The sequence below is a fragment of the Ipomoea triloba genome, chromosome 11, assembly GCF_003576645.1.
Source record: "Ipomoea triloba cultivar NCNSP0323 chromosome 11, ASM357664v1".
In the NCBI taxonomy this organism is placed as follows: Eukaryota; Viridiplantae; Streptophyta; class Magnoliopsida; order Solanales; family Convolvulaceae; genus Ipomoea; species Ipomoea triloba.
Window position 1 is genome coordinate 3,423,483 of NC_044926.1, and position 16,830 is coordinate 3,440,312.

The window sequence follows — 16,830 nt, forward strand, 5'->3', positions numbered from 1 at the left end:
TTATAGTCTCTCTTTAGTGGCCTACATCTTGTTATCTTGAGAATAGATCATAGGTGATGAACTTTCAATCACAAAGACAAGATAAAGATTTTGCAACTAAAAATAGTTGTAAGTGAGCTTGGAGTCAACTTTGTGTTTATTGTTCTTTATATAGGCTAGTTATTTTGACATTTACATTCTATTACATTATATGTTACAGGCCACCAGTTATAAATCAATTTAATGGGAAGAAAAATACTCGAGTAGATATTGGTCATGCAAAAAAATATAATATTTTCTGACTCTATACTTCAGAAGAAGTGGGAAATAATTAACAATATCACCATTTAATATATACTTGAAAGTTACAGGTTGACAAATTGGATGCATTACTGAAAATTCAAAGTGCATGTTAAGAATTAATAAGGAAAATTGTGGATGGACTTTTGATTGTTTTGGAATTGGTCACTGCCATATTTCAAATCCTGCATCCAGACAAGTCGTCAAAGAGGACCTTTCGACTCTAATGCCGTCTAAATGTGGAAACAAAAAGAAAAACACAACTTGAAGGCGATCCCGGCCAAGTTAATTAGTCAATGATAGTGTAAATACTCTAAGATATTTGTATAAGATATTTACAACTTGAAATGTAGTTATTCGGAAAGCCAAGATCAAGAGTTGGAGGTTCTCAAGCTTACTGGGGACTAGCATGTGTCCTTCATGGACTCGACGGACTGAGGGTCTAAGGAGAAGTGTCCACGTGCAAGTTTGTAAATCAGCCTAAGCTGATAGACCTTTTGCATGCATGACTCTGATACCAAATTGAAGCATTGCTCCATCTCAACTAAAAGCTAAACTGATAGTTAGACTATAAATATTTATATATCATTTATGCTCAATACAGGGTACACAATTTTTGAAAGCCAAGGCAATGGAAGAGAAGTTTTTTGTATTGCTTCCTTTGCTCCTTGTCATCTTTTTTCCGAATACTCCATTCTCGCATGGAGTAGAAATCATTTCTGGGAACAAATATATAACTCAAGGTAGAACTATATCTTCCCCAAACGGAAGATTTGAGTTTGGTTTCTTCAAACCCGGTGAATCTCCCAACTATTACGCGGGCATTTGGTACAAAAACATCTCCCCTCAAACCACAATTTGGGTAGCAAATAGGGCCACCCCAATCCCCCCCTCTACAATCAACTCAACCAAGCTAACAATCCTCGACCGCAACTTAGTCCTCATAGACGCGGCCGCACAAAACTCGGTCTGGTCAACCAATATCAGCGCCCCATTAAAACTCAGCCCTGTCCTAGCATCTCTCCGCGACGACGGGAACTTGATTCTGAGCCACGACGGCATCAATTCAACAGCCCCACTTTGGCAAAGTTTCGACCACCCAACCAACACATTCGTGCCGGGCTCCAAGGTCGGATATAACAAGCGCACCAAAACCAAACAGGTGTTCACGTCGTGGAAAAATCGCGACGATCCCGCCCCCGGCCTATTCTCCTTTTTCTATGTCCCCAACGAGTCGCATCAACTCTGGAACGGCACAGAGATTTATTGGAATAGCGCAACCATAGTTGGAAATGGAAATTCGTCGCTAACTTTGAAGGCGTATAGACAGAGACTCGACCCGGCGTTCAATTTCACCATTGTTGACAACGAAAACGAGACTTACTTTTTGTTTTACAATCTCGTTCCGTCCATCATAACCAGACACATTCTCGACGTAAATGGGCAACAGAAGACTCTGTTTTGGTCCGAGGTTGAGAAGGAGTGGATGCTGACTTTTGTTTCGCCGCTGAAACAATGCGACGTTTATGCGTTTTGTGGGGAATTTGGCATCTGTAGCGACAATTCTACGCCGGTTTGTGATTGCTTGCACGGTTTCAGGCGCAAATCAGAAACAGAGTGGGGATTGAATGAATTCTTCCTTGGTGGTTGCGTAAGGAATACCAGTTTGAAATGTGGGATTAATTACCAAGAAGAGGACATTGATCGATTCAGAATGTATCCAAACGTGAGATTGCCCAGACATCCTCAAAACACGACAACTAAGAATCAGGCAGAATGTGAGTCCATTTGTCTGAAAAATTGTTCCTGTACTGCCTATGCTTATAGTAGTGGTTGTTGTTCCTTTTGGGAAGGACAACTCCTTAACCTGAAACAGTTAGGGGAAGAGGATGGCAATGGAAGCACTATTTACATCAGATTTGCTTCACCCTCTGAATTTTCCAATCAGAAAGGTAATTACTAATTAGTAACTCTTGAACAAATTTGAAGTTATCTTTTCACTACAAAAAACAGTGACGGATTTAGCGACAAAATATTTTCGTTGCTAAATTAGCGACGAAAGTTTTTCATTGCTAAATTAGCGACGGATCCTATCAAGTTGGTTGAATAGACAAAGTTACAAGTTTGACTTTCAATGAAAGCAATCTATTGACCTTTTTGGTTTGAGCTGGTGCTGCCAATCCAGTATACACCCTCATAGTGACTACGAGTTTAATTTCCTTATCATTCAAAACAAAAATTCTCATTTTCTCTGCATGTTAACAGGTACAAATTCAAAGTTCAAAGCTATCATACCTAGTGTAGCAGTGGCTGCAGCGGCTCTACTTGGGTGCAGTATTTGCTACATTTGTTATAGGAGGAGGAGAACAAGTAAGAGAAGATTTTATGTTGGTACATATATATGTGTTGAAAATTTTAACAAAAATGACATTATAAGTGGATATTTTGTTGAATTGATCACTTTAGAACATGCAATAATGGATCAATCGATAGATGAAGATACTGATGAAGAGAAAGTCATTGGCGTCCAATTCTTTAGTTTGCAAAGCATATTGGAGGCAACCGACAACTTTTCTGAAGCAAATAAGTTAGGAAAAGGAGGCTTTGGTATAGTTTATAAGGTTATCAATTATCTCTGATCTAAGCAATCCATTTCAGGCTGTGTTCTTGATTTTGTATATTATCTGATAATACAAAATTTATTGTAGGGTGTGTTTTTTGGAGGGCAAGAAATTGCAGTAAAAAGATTATCTAATCAATCTGGACAAGGAATCAACGAATTTAAGAACGAAGTTGCATTAATTGCAAAGCTTCAACACAGAAATCTAGTTAAACTTGTAGGCTACTGTACACAAGCGAAAGAAAAGATCTTGCTCTATGAATATATGCCCAACAAAAGTTTAGACACTTTCATATTTGGTATCTCTCAATGCTTGCTATTCCATTCATATATCAACTATATATTCATAAATTCATTTTTTTAATTGGTTACATTGTATTCACAATTTAGAACAAACACATCAACTATTGTTGGATTGGAGGAAAAGATTTGACGTCATATTGGGAATTGCAAGAGGACTTGTATACATCCATCATGATTCAAGATTGAGAATCGTTCATAGAGACATAAAGACAAATAACATTTTATTAGATGAAGAAATGATACCCAAGATTTCAGATTTTGGATTAGCCAGAATGATGGTGGGGAATACATTTGAAGCAAATACCAAAAAAATTGCTGGCACCTAGTAAGTATATTTTTCTTGACTATCCATAATTTTTTTAATACATGTATCAAAACAATATATTTTACTTAATATTTTAGTTATTTACTTACTATATGCTTTTCATTTTGTACAATTGGTGCCTCATATTTGGATGGCGTATATATTATGGTAATTAATATTAAAGCGGCTACATGTCTCCCGAGTATGCATTAAGTGGACTTTTCTCAATTAAGTCAGACGTATTTAGTTTTGGAGTGATTATACTTGAGATCATTTGTGGAAAGAAAAACAAAACGTTCTATTGGCATGAAGAAGTCTCAAACCTTTTAGGCTACGTAAGTACCTTATGATTAAGCCTTAATGAATTAATATTTTAATTTTACTATGTTTGACTTGATTCACTCTTATGTTTCTTGTGTCATCTCAGGCATGGAAATTATGGAATGAAGGGAATGCAATGGATTTATTAGATGACTCACTACTAGAATGTTGTATGGAATGTGAAGTGCTGAAGTGCATAAATGTTGGATTGCTATGTGTTGAGGAAGATCCCAATTGTCGTCCTAACATGTCTAATGTACTTCGAATGTTGACGGATGAAAGTATGGCTTTACCTAAACCAAATCAACCAGCTTTTGTCACAAGAACTCAAACTTGCAATGACTCTTCTATTATTCGATCTGAACAACCATGTTCCAATCATATGACTTTTTCAACACAAGAAGGTCGATAGGGATTATGTATAATATTCACTCTATTTGTACACTTTGTTGTAGCAATAGTTGTTTGAAAGATAATTTTATTATGTCTTCAAGATTACTTTAGCTAGAGTGAGCAATTTTATTATGTATTCAGGATTGGAGGTTATGACATATAATATGCAAATACAAGTAACTAGACACTAGCACTAAGAAATCAACAAATGAAATGAAGTTCTACTACATAGACTCCCATTTTATACTCCTTCACTTTTACTTCTAACGTAGCAAGATATGATATGTTATCTTCATCCTGTTGTGGGTCCCAAGAAATTAAAGTGTCAGCATCAAGGTTTTGTGTGAAGAAGTAAAATTAGGGAGTAGAATTTGAGGGTTCAAGTAGTATTTTTAAGAGTTATATAAAACTTTTTGTCTAGTAACTATATTTTTTAAATGATATTAATATATTCTTACTATTTTAGTAATTTTATTGGTTAGAGTGCCCGGGGATAAGGGTATTGGAGTTGGCTCAAAAGTCTTTCCTAGTAACAAATGTTCAACCACTTAAGTCAAGTCTTTGGCACTCAGTTGAGTTGAGTCAACCTTAGCCGTCTGAGTGTCTGCTAAAGAGAGTATAAAGGCCATTCTATTAAAAGATCACTTTGAAAAATATACTTTTTAATACAATGAAATTCTAATATTGTAACGAAAAGGGTAGAAAATTTTATTCTAATATTCTGTAATGCAATATATAATTTTGCTTATAATTTAGAAATGTTAGACACCATTTCTAAATTTTACCATCAAATATTCCTTGCCGGTATTGACATTACTTTTTTTTTTTTTACTTAATTACTAAAGCAAAACTATTTTTTATATAAAAAAAATATAGTTAATACCATTATTGATCATCATATATGAGGTCGAACCCATAAAATCATATGAGTGGAGCGAAGTCTAAATGACATTAGAAATATTAATAACAAAATATTGAGCACTCATAACAAGACTCAAATACAAAATACATTAAAATTACAATAAAATGTTTTTGATAGACTACATGATAGTTGAGACGGAGCCAAAAATATACTTGAGTAGGGTGAAAATGTAAAATTTTAAAACACTTTGAAATGCTATAAAAATATTTATAACAAAATATAAAACATAATCAATTAGATAAAATCATTTGAATAGAAAAGACACTAGCCATGTTTGGTAATATAGTTAGCTTATCAACTAATTATTCTGGCTCATTTGACCACTATTTGCTGTATGATTTGGTTAAACAATCAATATAAGTGTTTGATTAATTAACTTTTTATAATAGTTTATTGTTCCAAAACACTAAATTCAAAAAGTTGCTCAAAGCAGTTTTTTCGATCAACTTTTTTAGAAAGTCATTTTGCATTTAATCAGTTATCTTCACTATGTAAATTGTAAACATTTAGTTGCGAACATTCAATATATAAATTGTGGACATTTAGTATATAAATTATGTATTTTGGATATGGGTTTATCTTGTAAGGTGGAGCTGAACAATTGTTATACCATGAACCATGGTTTATACTTTATATTGCATTGTGAACCCCGATACAAAAATTATGTACCTTTAGTTAACACATTTTGTATCTACAGTTAACAGTTTCTGTACATATAAGTAAATAACTTGATAATTGCTGACACATAATATGATAGCTACAAGTACAGAAATTGTCAATTACAGGTACAAAATGTATAACTACATATACAAAATATGAAAGTAATTTTGATAGACCCTGATCCATGGTATAATTTATCCTTTTTTATGGTTGTCATAAGAAAGAAAAAAATAAAACTACAAAAACTAAAAATTTTCACACTCTAAATTTACTATAAATTGGCCGACTCATCCAATATTAGAAAAAAATTAAAAAATAAAAATAACTACGTATATTATTACCACGTCATGTAAAATGTTGGTGAAAAAATTAATCCCAGTAGCATTTTTTTAAACATAACATTTTCCAACTATTATTTAGATCGATCCATAAAATAATATAACCGAGGACTGAGGCTATGTTTGGCAAACTTAACTGAAATGGTAGCTGAAAGCTTAAAAGTAGCTGAAAGCTGAAAAGCTACAAGCTCGAAGCTAAAATCTGAATAGCTGTTAAGCTAGCTGTTATGTTTAAAAGTGTTTGGTAAAATTAGCTTTTTAATAAGTTGATAAATGTAAAAAGACTAAAAAGGACATCTACATAAAAGTTAAATAATTTTAAATTTAAATATGTTTGTTTACATATTAAAATATAAAATAATGAAATCAATATAATTTAATAAAATATAAAGTAAGAACATATATTTAAAAATATATAAAGTAAAACAAAACATTTATAATTCATAAAATTAGTTCATACAAAAATTATTGTTCAAACACAAATATCAAATTAAAATTACAACGAAACATATTGAAGAAAAAATGTCAAAAGAGTTTTAATTGGGAGGGATAAATGATGTCATTTATTTAAAATAATAAGGATAAAAATGGAAAAAAGTTAAGAAGCTACTAGCTTATTTTTGAAAAGCTACCTGAAGTAGCGTTTCAAAATAAGCTCTTATTTTAAGTTACTAGCTTATTTTGAGAGCATTACCAAACAAAGCTTATAGCTTATTAGTAGCTTAAAATAAGCTATAAGCTCCTAAATAAGCTCTACCAAACACAGCCAAATAGCTATGATTTCAAAGTCGTCGCCTCGCGGGTCACCATTTTTATATTACGTTCAAACATGCAAGTCATCAAGTCAAGCAGACATTTCATTGCCACCCAATACCCATTGCAGGTCTTCCAGTCTACCCACTTCTATACATCAATAGTTATAAAAAAAAAAAAAATTATTGAACTCTCAAATTATACTTTTATCACTTAATTTATCAAAATTTTTTATCAAAATATAATCAGAAAATATTCAACAAAGAAAAAGAATAAAAATTTAACATAAAGTGACATTCTTTATACATATTTAAATATAAAATTATTTACTAATGTTTTTATATTAATTTTTTCATGAATTTTATTTTCAAATGGTAATTAAAACTAATACCTACATGAACTCTAAAAATATAATTATCTAATATAAAATATAATAGATTATATATATAAATTTTTTTTTTTAAATCGAGCCCTCAAAAATTGGTGACAGTGTGTCGTCGCCCTAACCACACATAGCTAGAATTTGCCCGGGTTGAAAGTGCAATTGTTATACCATGGACCAGAGTATATCATATTGTATTCTAAACTCTAATACAAAAATTCTGTACGTTCAATTAACACATTTTGTATTTAACAGTTTCTATACATGTAAACAAATAATTCCATAATTGATGAAACATAATATGATAGCTAGAAGTACAAAAACTGTCAGCTGTCGATACAGAATTGTGCCAAGTACAGATACATAATCTGAAGATTATTTTTGAATCAGGATCTACAAAGCTGTCGATACAGAATTGTGCCAAGTACAAATACATAATCTGAAGATTATTTTTGAATCAGGATCTACAATGCAATGTAGACCCTATTCTATTGGTATAATTTGTCTTGGGAGTGAAAGCTTGCTCTTGTGGAAGTTGAAGTCTAGTGTAGTCACTTTCACAGTTTCACTCTCTATATATAGTAAGTAGATAGCACACAGTTTTGTGTGAAGCCATAAGGCAATGGAAAACAATGTTCTTGTATTGCTTTCTTGGCTCCTTCTACTCATCTCTCTTTCCCATACCCCACTCTCCCATGGAGCACAAACCATTTCCGGGAACACATATTTAACTCAAACTACAACTCTATCCTCTCTGAATGAAAGATTCGAGCTGGGATTCTTCCGACCCGGTAAATCTTCAAACTATTACGTCGGGATTTGGTACAAAAACATCTCCCCCCAAACCGTAGTTTGGGTAGCCAATAGAATCTCACCCGTCCCCTCCGCCGCAATCTCCGCCGCCAAATTAAGAATCCTAGACGGAAACCTCGTAATCGTCGACGGCGCCGGGAATTTAATCTGGTCAACCAATATCACCACCACAGTGAAACAGAGCTCCGTCGTGGCAATTCTTGGCGACGACGGGAACTTGGTTTTGAGCGACGGTTCAAAAAAACTTACAAAACCCACACTTTGGCAAAGTTTCGACCACCCGACAGACACGAATCTAGCCGGGTCCAAATTCGGGTACAACAAACGAACCAAAACAACGTTTGGGCTCACGGCGTGGAAAAGCGCCGACGACCCGGCGCCGGGGCCGTACTCCATCTTCTACGTCCCCACCGAAATTCTCCACGTGTGGAACGGCACGGAGGGGTACGGGGCCGGCCTGCGCAAATTCGCAAACGGAACTTTAGTGGCGTTTAGGCCAAATCCGGTGATCAATTTCACGCTCGTGGACAACGAAAACGAGACTTACTTCACATATTTCCTGCTCGACCAATCCATCATCGCCCGACACGTAATCGACATCGACGGCCGAGAAAAGGAGCTAACCTGGTCGGAAACTGCCAAGACATGGATGGCCACCTACGTTAACCCGAAAAACCAGTGCGATGTTTACGCGTATTGCGGCCCATTCGGCATCTGCAGCGAGAATTCCGTCCCCGTCTGTGATTGCTTGCATGGTTTCCGGCGCAAATCGGAAACAGAGTGGGGAATAAGCAAATTCTTTGGTGGGTGTTTAAGGAATACAAGTTTGAAGTGTGGGGTTAATTACCAAGAAGAGGATATGGATAAATTTAAAACGTATCCAAACGTGAGATTGCCCAGACATCCTCAAAACACGACGGCTAAGAATCAGGCGGATTGTGAGTCCACTTGTCTCAGAAACTGTTCTTGTACTGCCTATGCTTATGATGATCGCAATGGTCGTTGTTCGGTCTGGGCGGGAGAACTCCTCGATCTGAAACAGTTCGGGAAAGACGATGTGGGTAATGAAAGCACGATTTACATCAGACTTGCCGCCTCTGAATTCCCAAATATCAAAGGTAATCCCAATTAATAACCACACTTCATCAAGCAGGTTTCACTATTAGGTAGAACCATCTATTGACTTTCTTAATTTAAAACTATCAGCTATGGAATCTAACCTAAGCTGGTTTACTTCATTCTAACGAGTATTTAACTTGGTAACTACAAAGTTACAAGTTTGACTCTCAGTGGAATGGTTTATTGACATTCGTGATTTGAGTCGGTCAGTCATGAACAACATATGTTGGTTTATTGTGATCCTTTATCAGTTAGGGTCATAAGCATTTATGTGCAAACTATGTTGGTTTACCTTCCTGTGATCCTTTACTAACTAGGGTATACTCACAAGTATGACTTAAGTAGAATGGTAAATGGTTTATTGGCATTCTTGGTTTGACTTAAGCAATGCATACTCTCGAATAGTGATTGGGATTCCTAGTCATTAAAAAAACAAAAAGAAAGAGTGAATTTGAAGTTTTCATTTTCTTTTTGTGTTAATAGAAACAAGCTCGAAGCACTGGAAGCTGGAAGCTATCATAGCTAGTTTAGGAGTTGCTGCAACGGCTCTACTTGCATGCAGTATTTGCTACGTCTGTTATAAGAAGAGGAGAACAACGTTGAAAATAACAGGTAATTATATTAATTGTATAGAAACTTTGATGAATATTAAAAAACTTCAAGTGAATTTTGAAATGTTTTTTTCTGTTCACTATAGAACATGGAATGGATGACCATGAAATGATAGACCATGAAGATAATGATGAGAAAAGCAGCATTGACGTTCAGTGCTTTACTTTCCAAAACATACTGGAAGCTACAGACAATTTTTCCGATGCAAATAAGCTAGGAAAAGGAGGATTTGGTCCCGTTTATAAGGTTATATATCCATCATTATTATATGATCCCTTTAGCTAGCTAAGCAATCTATTTTGGGTTAAGTTGTTTTTCTTTTCTAATGAAAATGATCGTGCAGGGTGTGCTTTCGGGAGGACAAGAAATTGCAGTAAAAAGATTATCAAGTTTATCTGGGCAAGGTGTCAATGAATTTAAGAATGAAATTGCACTAATTGCAAAGCTTCAACATAGAAATTTGGTTAATCTGGTAGGCTACTGCATGCAAGCGAAAGAAAGGATCTTAGTATATGAGTACATGCCAAACAAGAGTTTAGACACCTTCATATTCGGTAAGTTTTAAATTTTTGCTATTCCAATAATTAACTTTATATCAACAAGTTCAATAAGTAATTCATTATTCATTTATTTCCACAATTTCTTTCAAACTAATTAATTTAATTACCTTTCAAGATCAAACACGCCGCTTGTTGTTGGATTGGAACAAGAGATTTGACATCATATTAGGAATTGCCCGAGGGCTTGTATATCTTCATCAGGATTCAAGATTGAGAATTATCCATAGAGATATGAAAACAAATAACATTTTATTGGATGAAGAAATGGCGCCCAAGATTTCAGACTTTGGATTAGCAAGAATGATGGCGGGAAATGAATTTGAGGCAAATACCAAAAAGATTGCTGGCACCTAGTAAGTATCATAATCTCAATCTTGATTTAGAAACCATAATTTTACTTTATATTTTGGTGATTTACATACTGATGTTTTTCATCTTATACATTATATATATTTGGATTTGTATTATGGCAATAGTGGTTACCTATCTCCTGAATATGCACTAAGTGGACTCTTCTCAATTAAGTCCGATGTATTTAGTTTTGGGGTGATCATACTTGAAATCGTTAGTGGAAAGAAAAACACAGCGTTCTACAAACATGAAGATGTCTCAAACCTTTTAGGCTATGTAAGTGATGAAACCTCAAATAAACCTTAATATATGTTCATGTTTTAACTTTATTATACATATGTTTGGCTTCATTTAATTTACTCTCCTCTTTCTTGTGTCATCTCAGGCATGGAAATTATGGAACGAGGGAAACATAATGGATTTAGTAGACGACTCACTACTAAAATGTTGCAAGGAATCTGAAGTGTTGAAGTGTATAAATGTGGGGTTGCTATGTGTTGAAGAAGATCCAAATGTTCGTCCTAGCATGCCTAGTGTACTTTTAATGTTGTCGGACGAAAGTACAGTTCTTCCTAAACCAAACCAACCAGCTTTTGTCACGAGAAAACACACTTCTCTTGAATGTGGCATAATGATTGAATCCGAAAAGCCATGCTCCAATCAATTGACATTTTCAACACAAGAAGGTCGATAAGAATGTTTGATAGTGATATATGTTATATTGTGCTCAACTTTATATGTAACAATAAGTGTTGAAAAAAAAAATTAAAATACATTTTAAATTTTGTTGTTTGTTGAGTGGGAAGTTGTAATCATGTATTGTTTAATTTAAATGCTATTAGTGGGTAATTAATATATAATTACAAATTTTCTTATCACCAAAAAACCTCTTTCAAATTAAAACTCCATTTGGGAAATTCCAGTCCATACCCAGACTCTAGTCAACAACTCCTTTCATTGTCGCACATTAGAACCTTCGACTCTAGCTACCCACTCAAAAAAGTGTGTTATAAATTATTATGTATGGGTTATGTAATTATGATATATAAATTTATGGTCAAGGCATTGACCAATGAATAAAAAAGAATGAAGTCATATTATTTAATTGCAGAGCTTCAATATCAATAATTTGATTAAACTGTACTTTTATACTTTACTCAAGTAGAAGACAAGATCTTGCAATATTTTTGGGAAGCATCAATATTTTTGATAATTAATAATGATTTTCAACCGAAATTAAATTTATGATAGGTCAGATCAATATTTTCTTCAACCGAAAGCTTTGATGGTCAAATCTAGCATCATATTATCGACTTCTTTTATGTACATAGAACATAATTTAAACTCAAATACTTAACGGTTACTCTCCGTCACTGATGAGACATGATCCCTATCTTTCTTTCTAAACATTATTTCTGTGATCAGTTAAATTACTCATGTATGTAACTTTTTATTCATTAATAAACAAACAATGAGTTGACGATTTCAACTCAAGAAGGTTGATGAAATGGATAAGATGATGAGATGTAGTGCACCATTTTCCACATTCCGGCCGCGTAGAATTTTGATTGTTCAATCCAATTATGATGATAATGAGATCCAATCAAGATTATGGGTGTCACACTTCACTATGTGTCATAAACGTCAAGCAATTTGATCAAGTCTTTACACTAAAGATTATTTTATTCATTTAATTTTTATATAGAAATGAATTATATACGAGACTGTTCCATATATGTGATAATTTGACTCAGCTAGCAAATTGGTTCATAGAATATTCACCGCCCCCCTCCCTCCCCAAATAGTGTAACGCGTAGTGTCTAATTATTGAGGTTATAATCCAACTCGGAAGAAAAAAAAAAAACGAAATTTTTGCCTCCTACATTGTTTCACTGTTATAAAAAAAAATAATAAATAAATAAATAAAATAAAATAAAAAAATAAAGGACCTTTCTAGTTTCTATTTCTACCTTTAAGTCGGGGTTCAACAAAGTAGGCTTGCTGGTTTAATTTCATGCATAGTACGTAGTCCAAATCAAGTAGGAGTAATAAATTATGAGCAAGTCAAACATAGAAATGAGAGCATTAATGTAGGAGTTTGTCGGATCGGAAACTGATTTTCATTTTCTTATACAGCCAAAATGGCAATCAGACAGTCGATGGATCGGAGGAATCTCAACTCCAGAAAGAGAGAAGAAAAATTAATGGAAATGTTGACTTTTGAGGCCACTCTCCAGAATGAATTGAATTGAAGCAACGTAACTGCGCAAATGCTTTACGCCATTGTCAAAAAGCTCCTAATTAAACCGCGTTTCTGTGACCCAACTCCGTCAAAAAGGTCAACTCCAACTAGTACCAATAGTATAATTAGATCTGCCCGAGTTTAGCTTACTGGTTCAATATGTAATATTTGGGAGAAGAACTAGGGTTCAAACCTCGGTAAGTAGGGATTAAAATAATTTTAAAAATAAAAATTAAATAAATTAGCTGACCACTAGTGACTTGACCAGAAAATGACAAAATGTGATACAAATTGAATAGTCATATACCTAATTTGAAAATTTTAATAGTTAAGGACTAAAATTGATACATGTATTATAGTCGAGGAACTAAAAATAAAATTTTCTCACATACAAAACTACAAATTCATTATTTACATCACTAAAATATTTTACTCTACCATAAAATAATGGAGGCCAAAAAATTAAATTCTAACAATAATAAAATTTTGGAAAGAAACAATTATTTAATTTGTGTGGTAGGTCTACCTTGGATCTACTAATCATTCTTATGTGTGAACACTCTCCACCGTAGATTTACGCTCGTTTACCTTGACAATCGAAAGAGCAGAAAGTGGAAAGATCCTTTTATTAATATTTTTTTTTTTAAAAAAAAAAAGAAAAAGAAAGAAGGAAATATGTGTGGTAAGTGGATAAAACATGATTTTTGTATTTAAAGATCACAAGTTTAATTCTTGCTAACACCTTCTTAGTTGAGTCCGTTGCAAGAGAGTTTTCTAGTGACTTGAAAGTTATTACACAAAAATGAGTTTTACCCGATTACACTTTAAGTAATGACTATGAGAAAGAAAAAAAATAAATCTGTGAGGTGATTTTACTGAGAGGCACATTTAAGACGAGGCATGGGTTGAACCCCTCCGCCGTATCAACAAAAAAAATAAAGTTAAAACATAAAATTATTTATTTAATTTTATTATCACCATTTTAAGTGCTCCAATCTCACCTTCTCTTAAAATGTGTCTTAGAGACAATACTAGTTAAATTGATTAGACTATTGATTTGGTGATTATAATATTAAAAATTTGACTCTTAGGAGTTACCTATTGACTTTTTATTTGAATCAATTTACTTTTTTTGTTAAATTTATTTAATGCACGCTCTCAAATAATCATTACAGAAAGTCAACAAGTTGAAGTCTGGTTTTCGGATTGCATGTATTCGTCCCAAATTAAATCTCAATTCAACATCATTAGGTTTAGGCTCATTAACCGCATTTCACAGTCCAATTACAAATATAAAGCAGGCCTTAAAAGACCTGGATTGGGTCTAAGTTCAGCTCAACTCTATAGCCCAATTACAGGCAGTCCAACTGCAAACCCGGCCTCGGCTTTCACTAGTAGAATTTTATGCTTAGGCCATCATAATTTTTGCTTTTACCCATGCACCTCTATGTTTAACACTATTAAATTTTGATAATTATAAATACATAAAAATTTATATGTATATATGTAATTTTATTTGATTAATTTGTTATAATCTGATTAATTTTTAAGTGATATTAATAAATAAAAAAACCACAATAACCTCACTCAAATTGGTGAAGTTGTTATAAGGGCATCCTCAATAGTGTTTTTTAGGTGTGATTAAGAAAAAGAAAAGGAGAGAAAAGAAAAAAAAACAAAAACAAAAACAATACTGAAATTAAAAACAAACAAACAAAACAAACAAAAAAAAAATACTGTGAACGAAGAGCAATAAGGCGCCTAGCCGGCGCGTGCTGTGGCAAGCTTATTTAAACAACAGTGAGACCCACTTTTATGATAAAACCCATGTCTTGCGGGAGACATTTTATTTTCTCACCTCCATTGGTTTCACCTAGGATGCATAGCTTCAAAAATCGTGTAAAGACCCTCCAAAATTTGCTACTGCTGATGTTCTAAAGTTTTCATTAGACTCATTATGAACAATCTAAACTGGTTTACTTTTTTGTGATCCCAAAATCCAAATAAGACTATATACGTTTGTATTGCATATGTTTCTGAAACAGGAAAAGGCCAAAAGGTAGGTAGGCACACCACTTGTACCTCTGGCTGTATTGTATTCCCTATCTAGTGCTTTTTGCTATGCGCCAATCTACTATACGCACTCCATTCTCTTCAAAACCCTGTTCCATGCCATGGTACCATCAGACCAAGACCAGGTTCAATGAACCTAAAAAAGCATCTCTCGACAAAAACATCCTCCGGCCCATGTTTCTTATTTTTTTCTTAATGTTGAGGCAAGTTTTGTATTAATATACACCCTACCCTCCAAACTGTTCATATGAAAGCATCTGATCTATCATCTATCTCTCTGCAGCCTGCCTTTGCTTCTTTGTATTGCATCTCCAAGTTCTGCAATGCCCTTTCAACTTCTTGGGTTTCTTCATCAGCCCCTCCATGGCTCCATGCCCTTTAAGGTACTTTAATTAACTTTTAATTTCTTATTTTTTCACCCTAAAAATCCCATCTTTTTGATCTTTTGTCTATTAAATTTAGTGATGATGATCTGATGATCACTGGTTTTTATTGTTGTTGTTGTTGTTATAATTTTTAATTTGAAATTTGTTCGTTTTACCATAAAAATTAAAATTATTTGATATTCTTGATGCTGCATTCTGGATACCTGCAAGGTATTTAATGATTTTGATTCAAAATCATTAAATTAATAGAATTATATCCTCGATCATAAATTTAATAGGAGTTGCATTATTATTTACCCTAAATCTTATATTATTATTATTATTATAAAAAATAATTTTTCATATATAGATATATATTCCTTGGATTGTGCAGGGAAGCTGATGAAGAGTTTTGTGCTAACAAGTGGGAATCCCTTTTCATTGATCGAGAAGGGAAGGCCTAAGATGTTTGAAGAGTTCCCCTAAAGAAACTTCAATTTTACTAAGCCACTTAATTATTGGCTTATTATATCCTCACATGGAATCCATGCATATATATATATATATACTTTGGTTAATTTTCTTGATGAGATCATATATATGCACCAGATTTTATTAAAAATGAACTTTATATTATTTGCACGCGTCGTATTTTACATTCAGTGATATGATGTTATATCTTTTATTTTATCAGAATTATAAGGTATAAGTACAGGAAAAGATACAATATTGTTATGTATGATAATATGGTATATAATATTTATAAGAATAATGGTAAAATTTTGTATAATTATAATATTGATCATGTGCTCACGTTATTCAAAAGAATGTTTGCAGTGTGATAAATGTCATTGTCAAGATTCTCCGTTTGCGATCAGCTTGATATTGAAAGGGGGCTTCTTTAATTTGGCAGTGATCCCTAAGATAATGAGATGTTAACATGTCACTTCTTTTCTGCTATAATAATATTAATATTATGTTTTTATTATATAGACATAAATTAAAGGCTCAGCTAAGATCAATCACAATCAAGTTAGTCAGGTTGTTGACTTGGTAACTTAGTAACTATAAGGTTAAAGTTTCACACCCAGTAAGAGTGGCTTAACGACTTTCTTGACTTAAGCCAACCGGTTTACCTCATTGTGATAATTTGCCGGCTAAGATTACAATAAGGTGAGATATACTTAATGCACACCATCGGGAGGCTGCATGTTTTCCTCGTCACCCAATAAATGATACGATTAAGGATCAAATGTATCAAATGTTCACACTTAAATCTTCATATTGGCGCGGTTCACACTTTCTTTGCCTAACCCATAGGTAATTATATTGTCTGGCCAACTTAGTTGGAGTAGTCACAATATTAAGCACGAGAGATCATTACAAAAAAAAAAAAAAAAAAAAAAAAAAAAAAAAAAAA

At 33.4% G+C, this 16,830-nt stretch overlaps 1 protein-coding gene and 1 long non-coding RNA gene across 2 annotated transcripts; both read left to right on the forward strand.

Moving 5' to 3' along the window:
- The first annotated feature begins 980 nt into the window (after positions 1-980).
- LOC115996990 (G-type lectin S-receptor-like serine/threonine-protein kinase At4g27290) lies at positions 981-11,579 on the forward strand. The gene is made up of 14 exons (XM_031236436.1): positions 981-2,231; positions 2,545-2,649; positions 2,746-2,900; positions 2,988-3,198; positions 3,290-3,527; positions 3,691-3,841; positions 3,934-4,236; positions 7,895-9,206; positions 9,691-9,819; positions 9,905-10,065; positions 10,163-10,373; positions 10,495-10,732; positions 10,856-11,006; positions 11,116-11,579. Exons 1-14 carry the CDS (start codon positions 1,766-1,768, stop codon positions 11,422-11,424), a joined length of 4,140 nt encoding a protein of 1,379 aa, XP_031092296.1. The 5' UTR covers positions 981-1,765; the 3' UTR covers positions 11,425-11,579.
- A 3,687-nt stretch (positions 11,580-15,266) lies between these two features.
- Positions 15,267-16,052, forward strand: LOC115997636. Its single transcript, XR_004093765.1, has 2 exons — positions 15,267-15,428; positions 15,805-16,052. It is a non-coding gene; the product is annotated as an uncharacterized LOC115997636 (long non-coding RNA).
- The last annotated feature ends 778 nt before the right edge of the window (positions 16,053-16,830 follow it).

What these genes read in the sequence shown, in the direction of transcription:
- LOC115996990 (XM_031236436.1), top strand. Translation starts at nt 1,766, where the DNA reads ATGCTGACTTTTGTTTCGCCGCTGAAACAATGCGACGTTTATGCGTTT. An exon ending in AAAAAAATTGCTGGCACCTA is followed by an intron (nt 3,528 to 3,690) that starts GTAAGTATATTT and finishes TTAATATTAAAG; the next exon opens with CGGCTACATGTCTCCCGAGT. An exon ending in TTTCAACACAAGAAGGTCGA is followed by an intron (nt 4,237 to 7,894) that starts TAGGGATTATGT and finishes TGAAGCCATAAG; the next exon opens with GCAATGGAAAACAATGTTCT.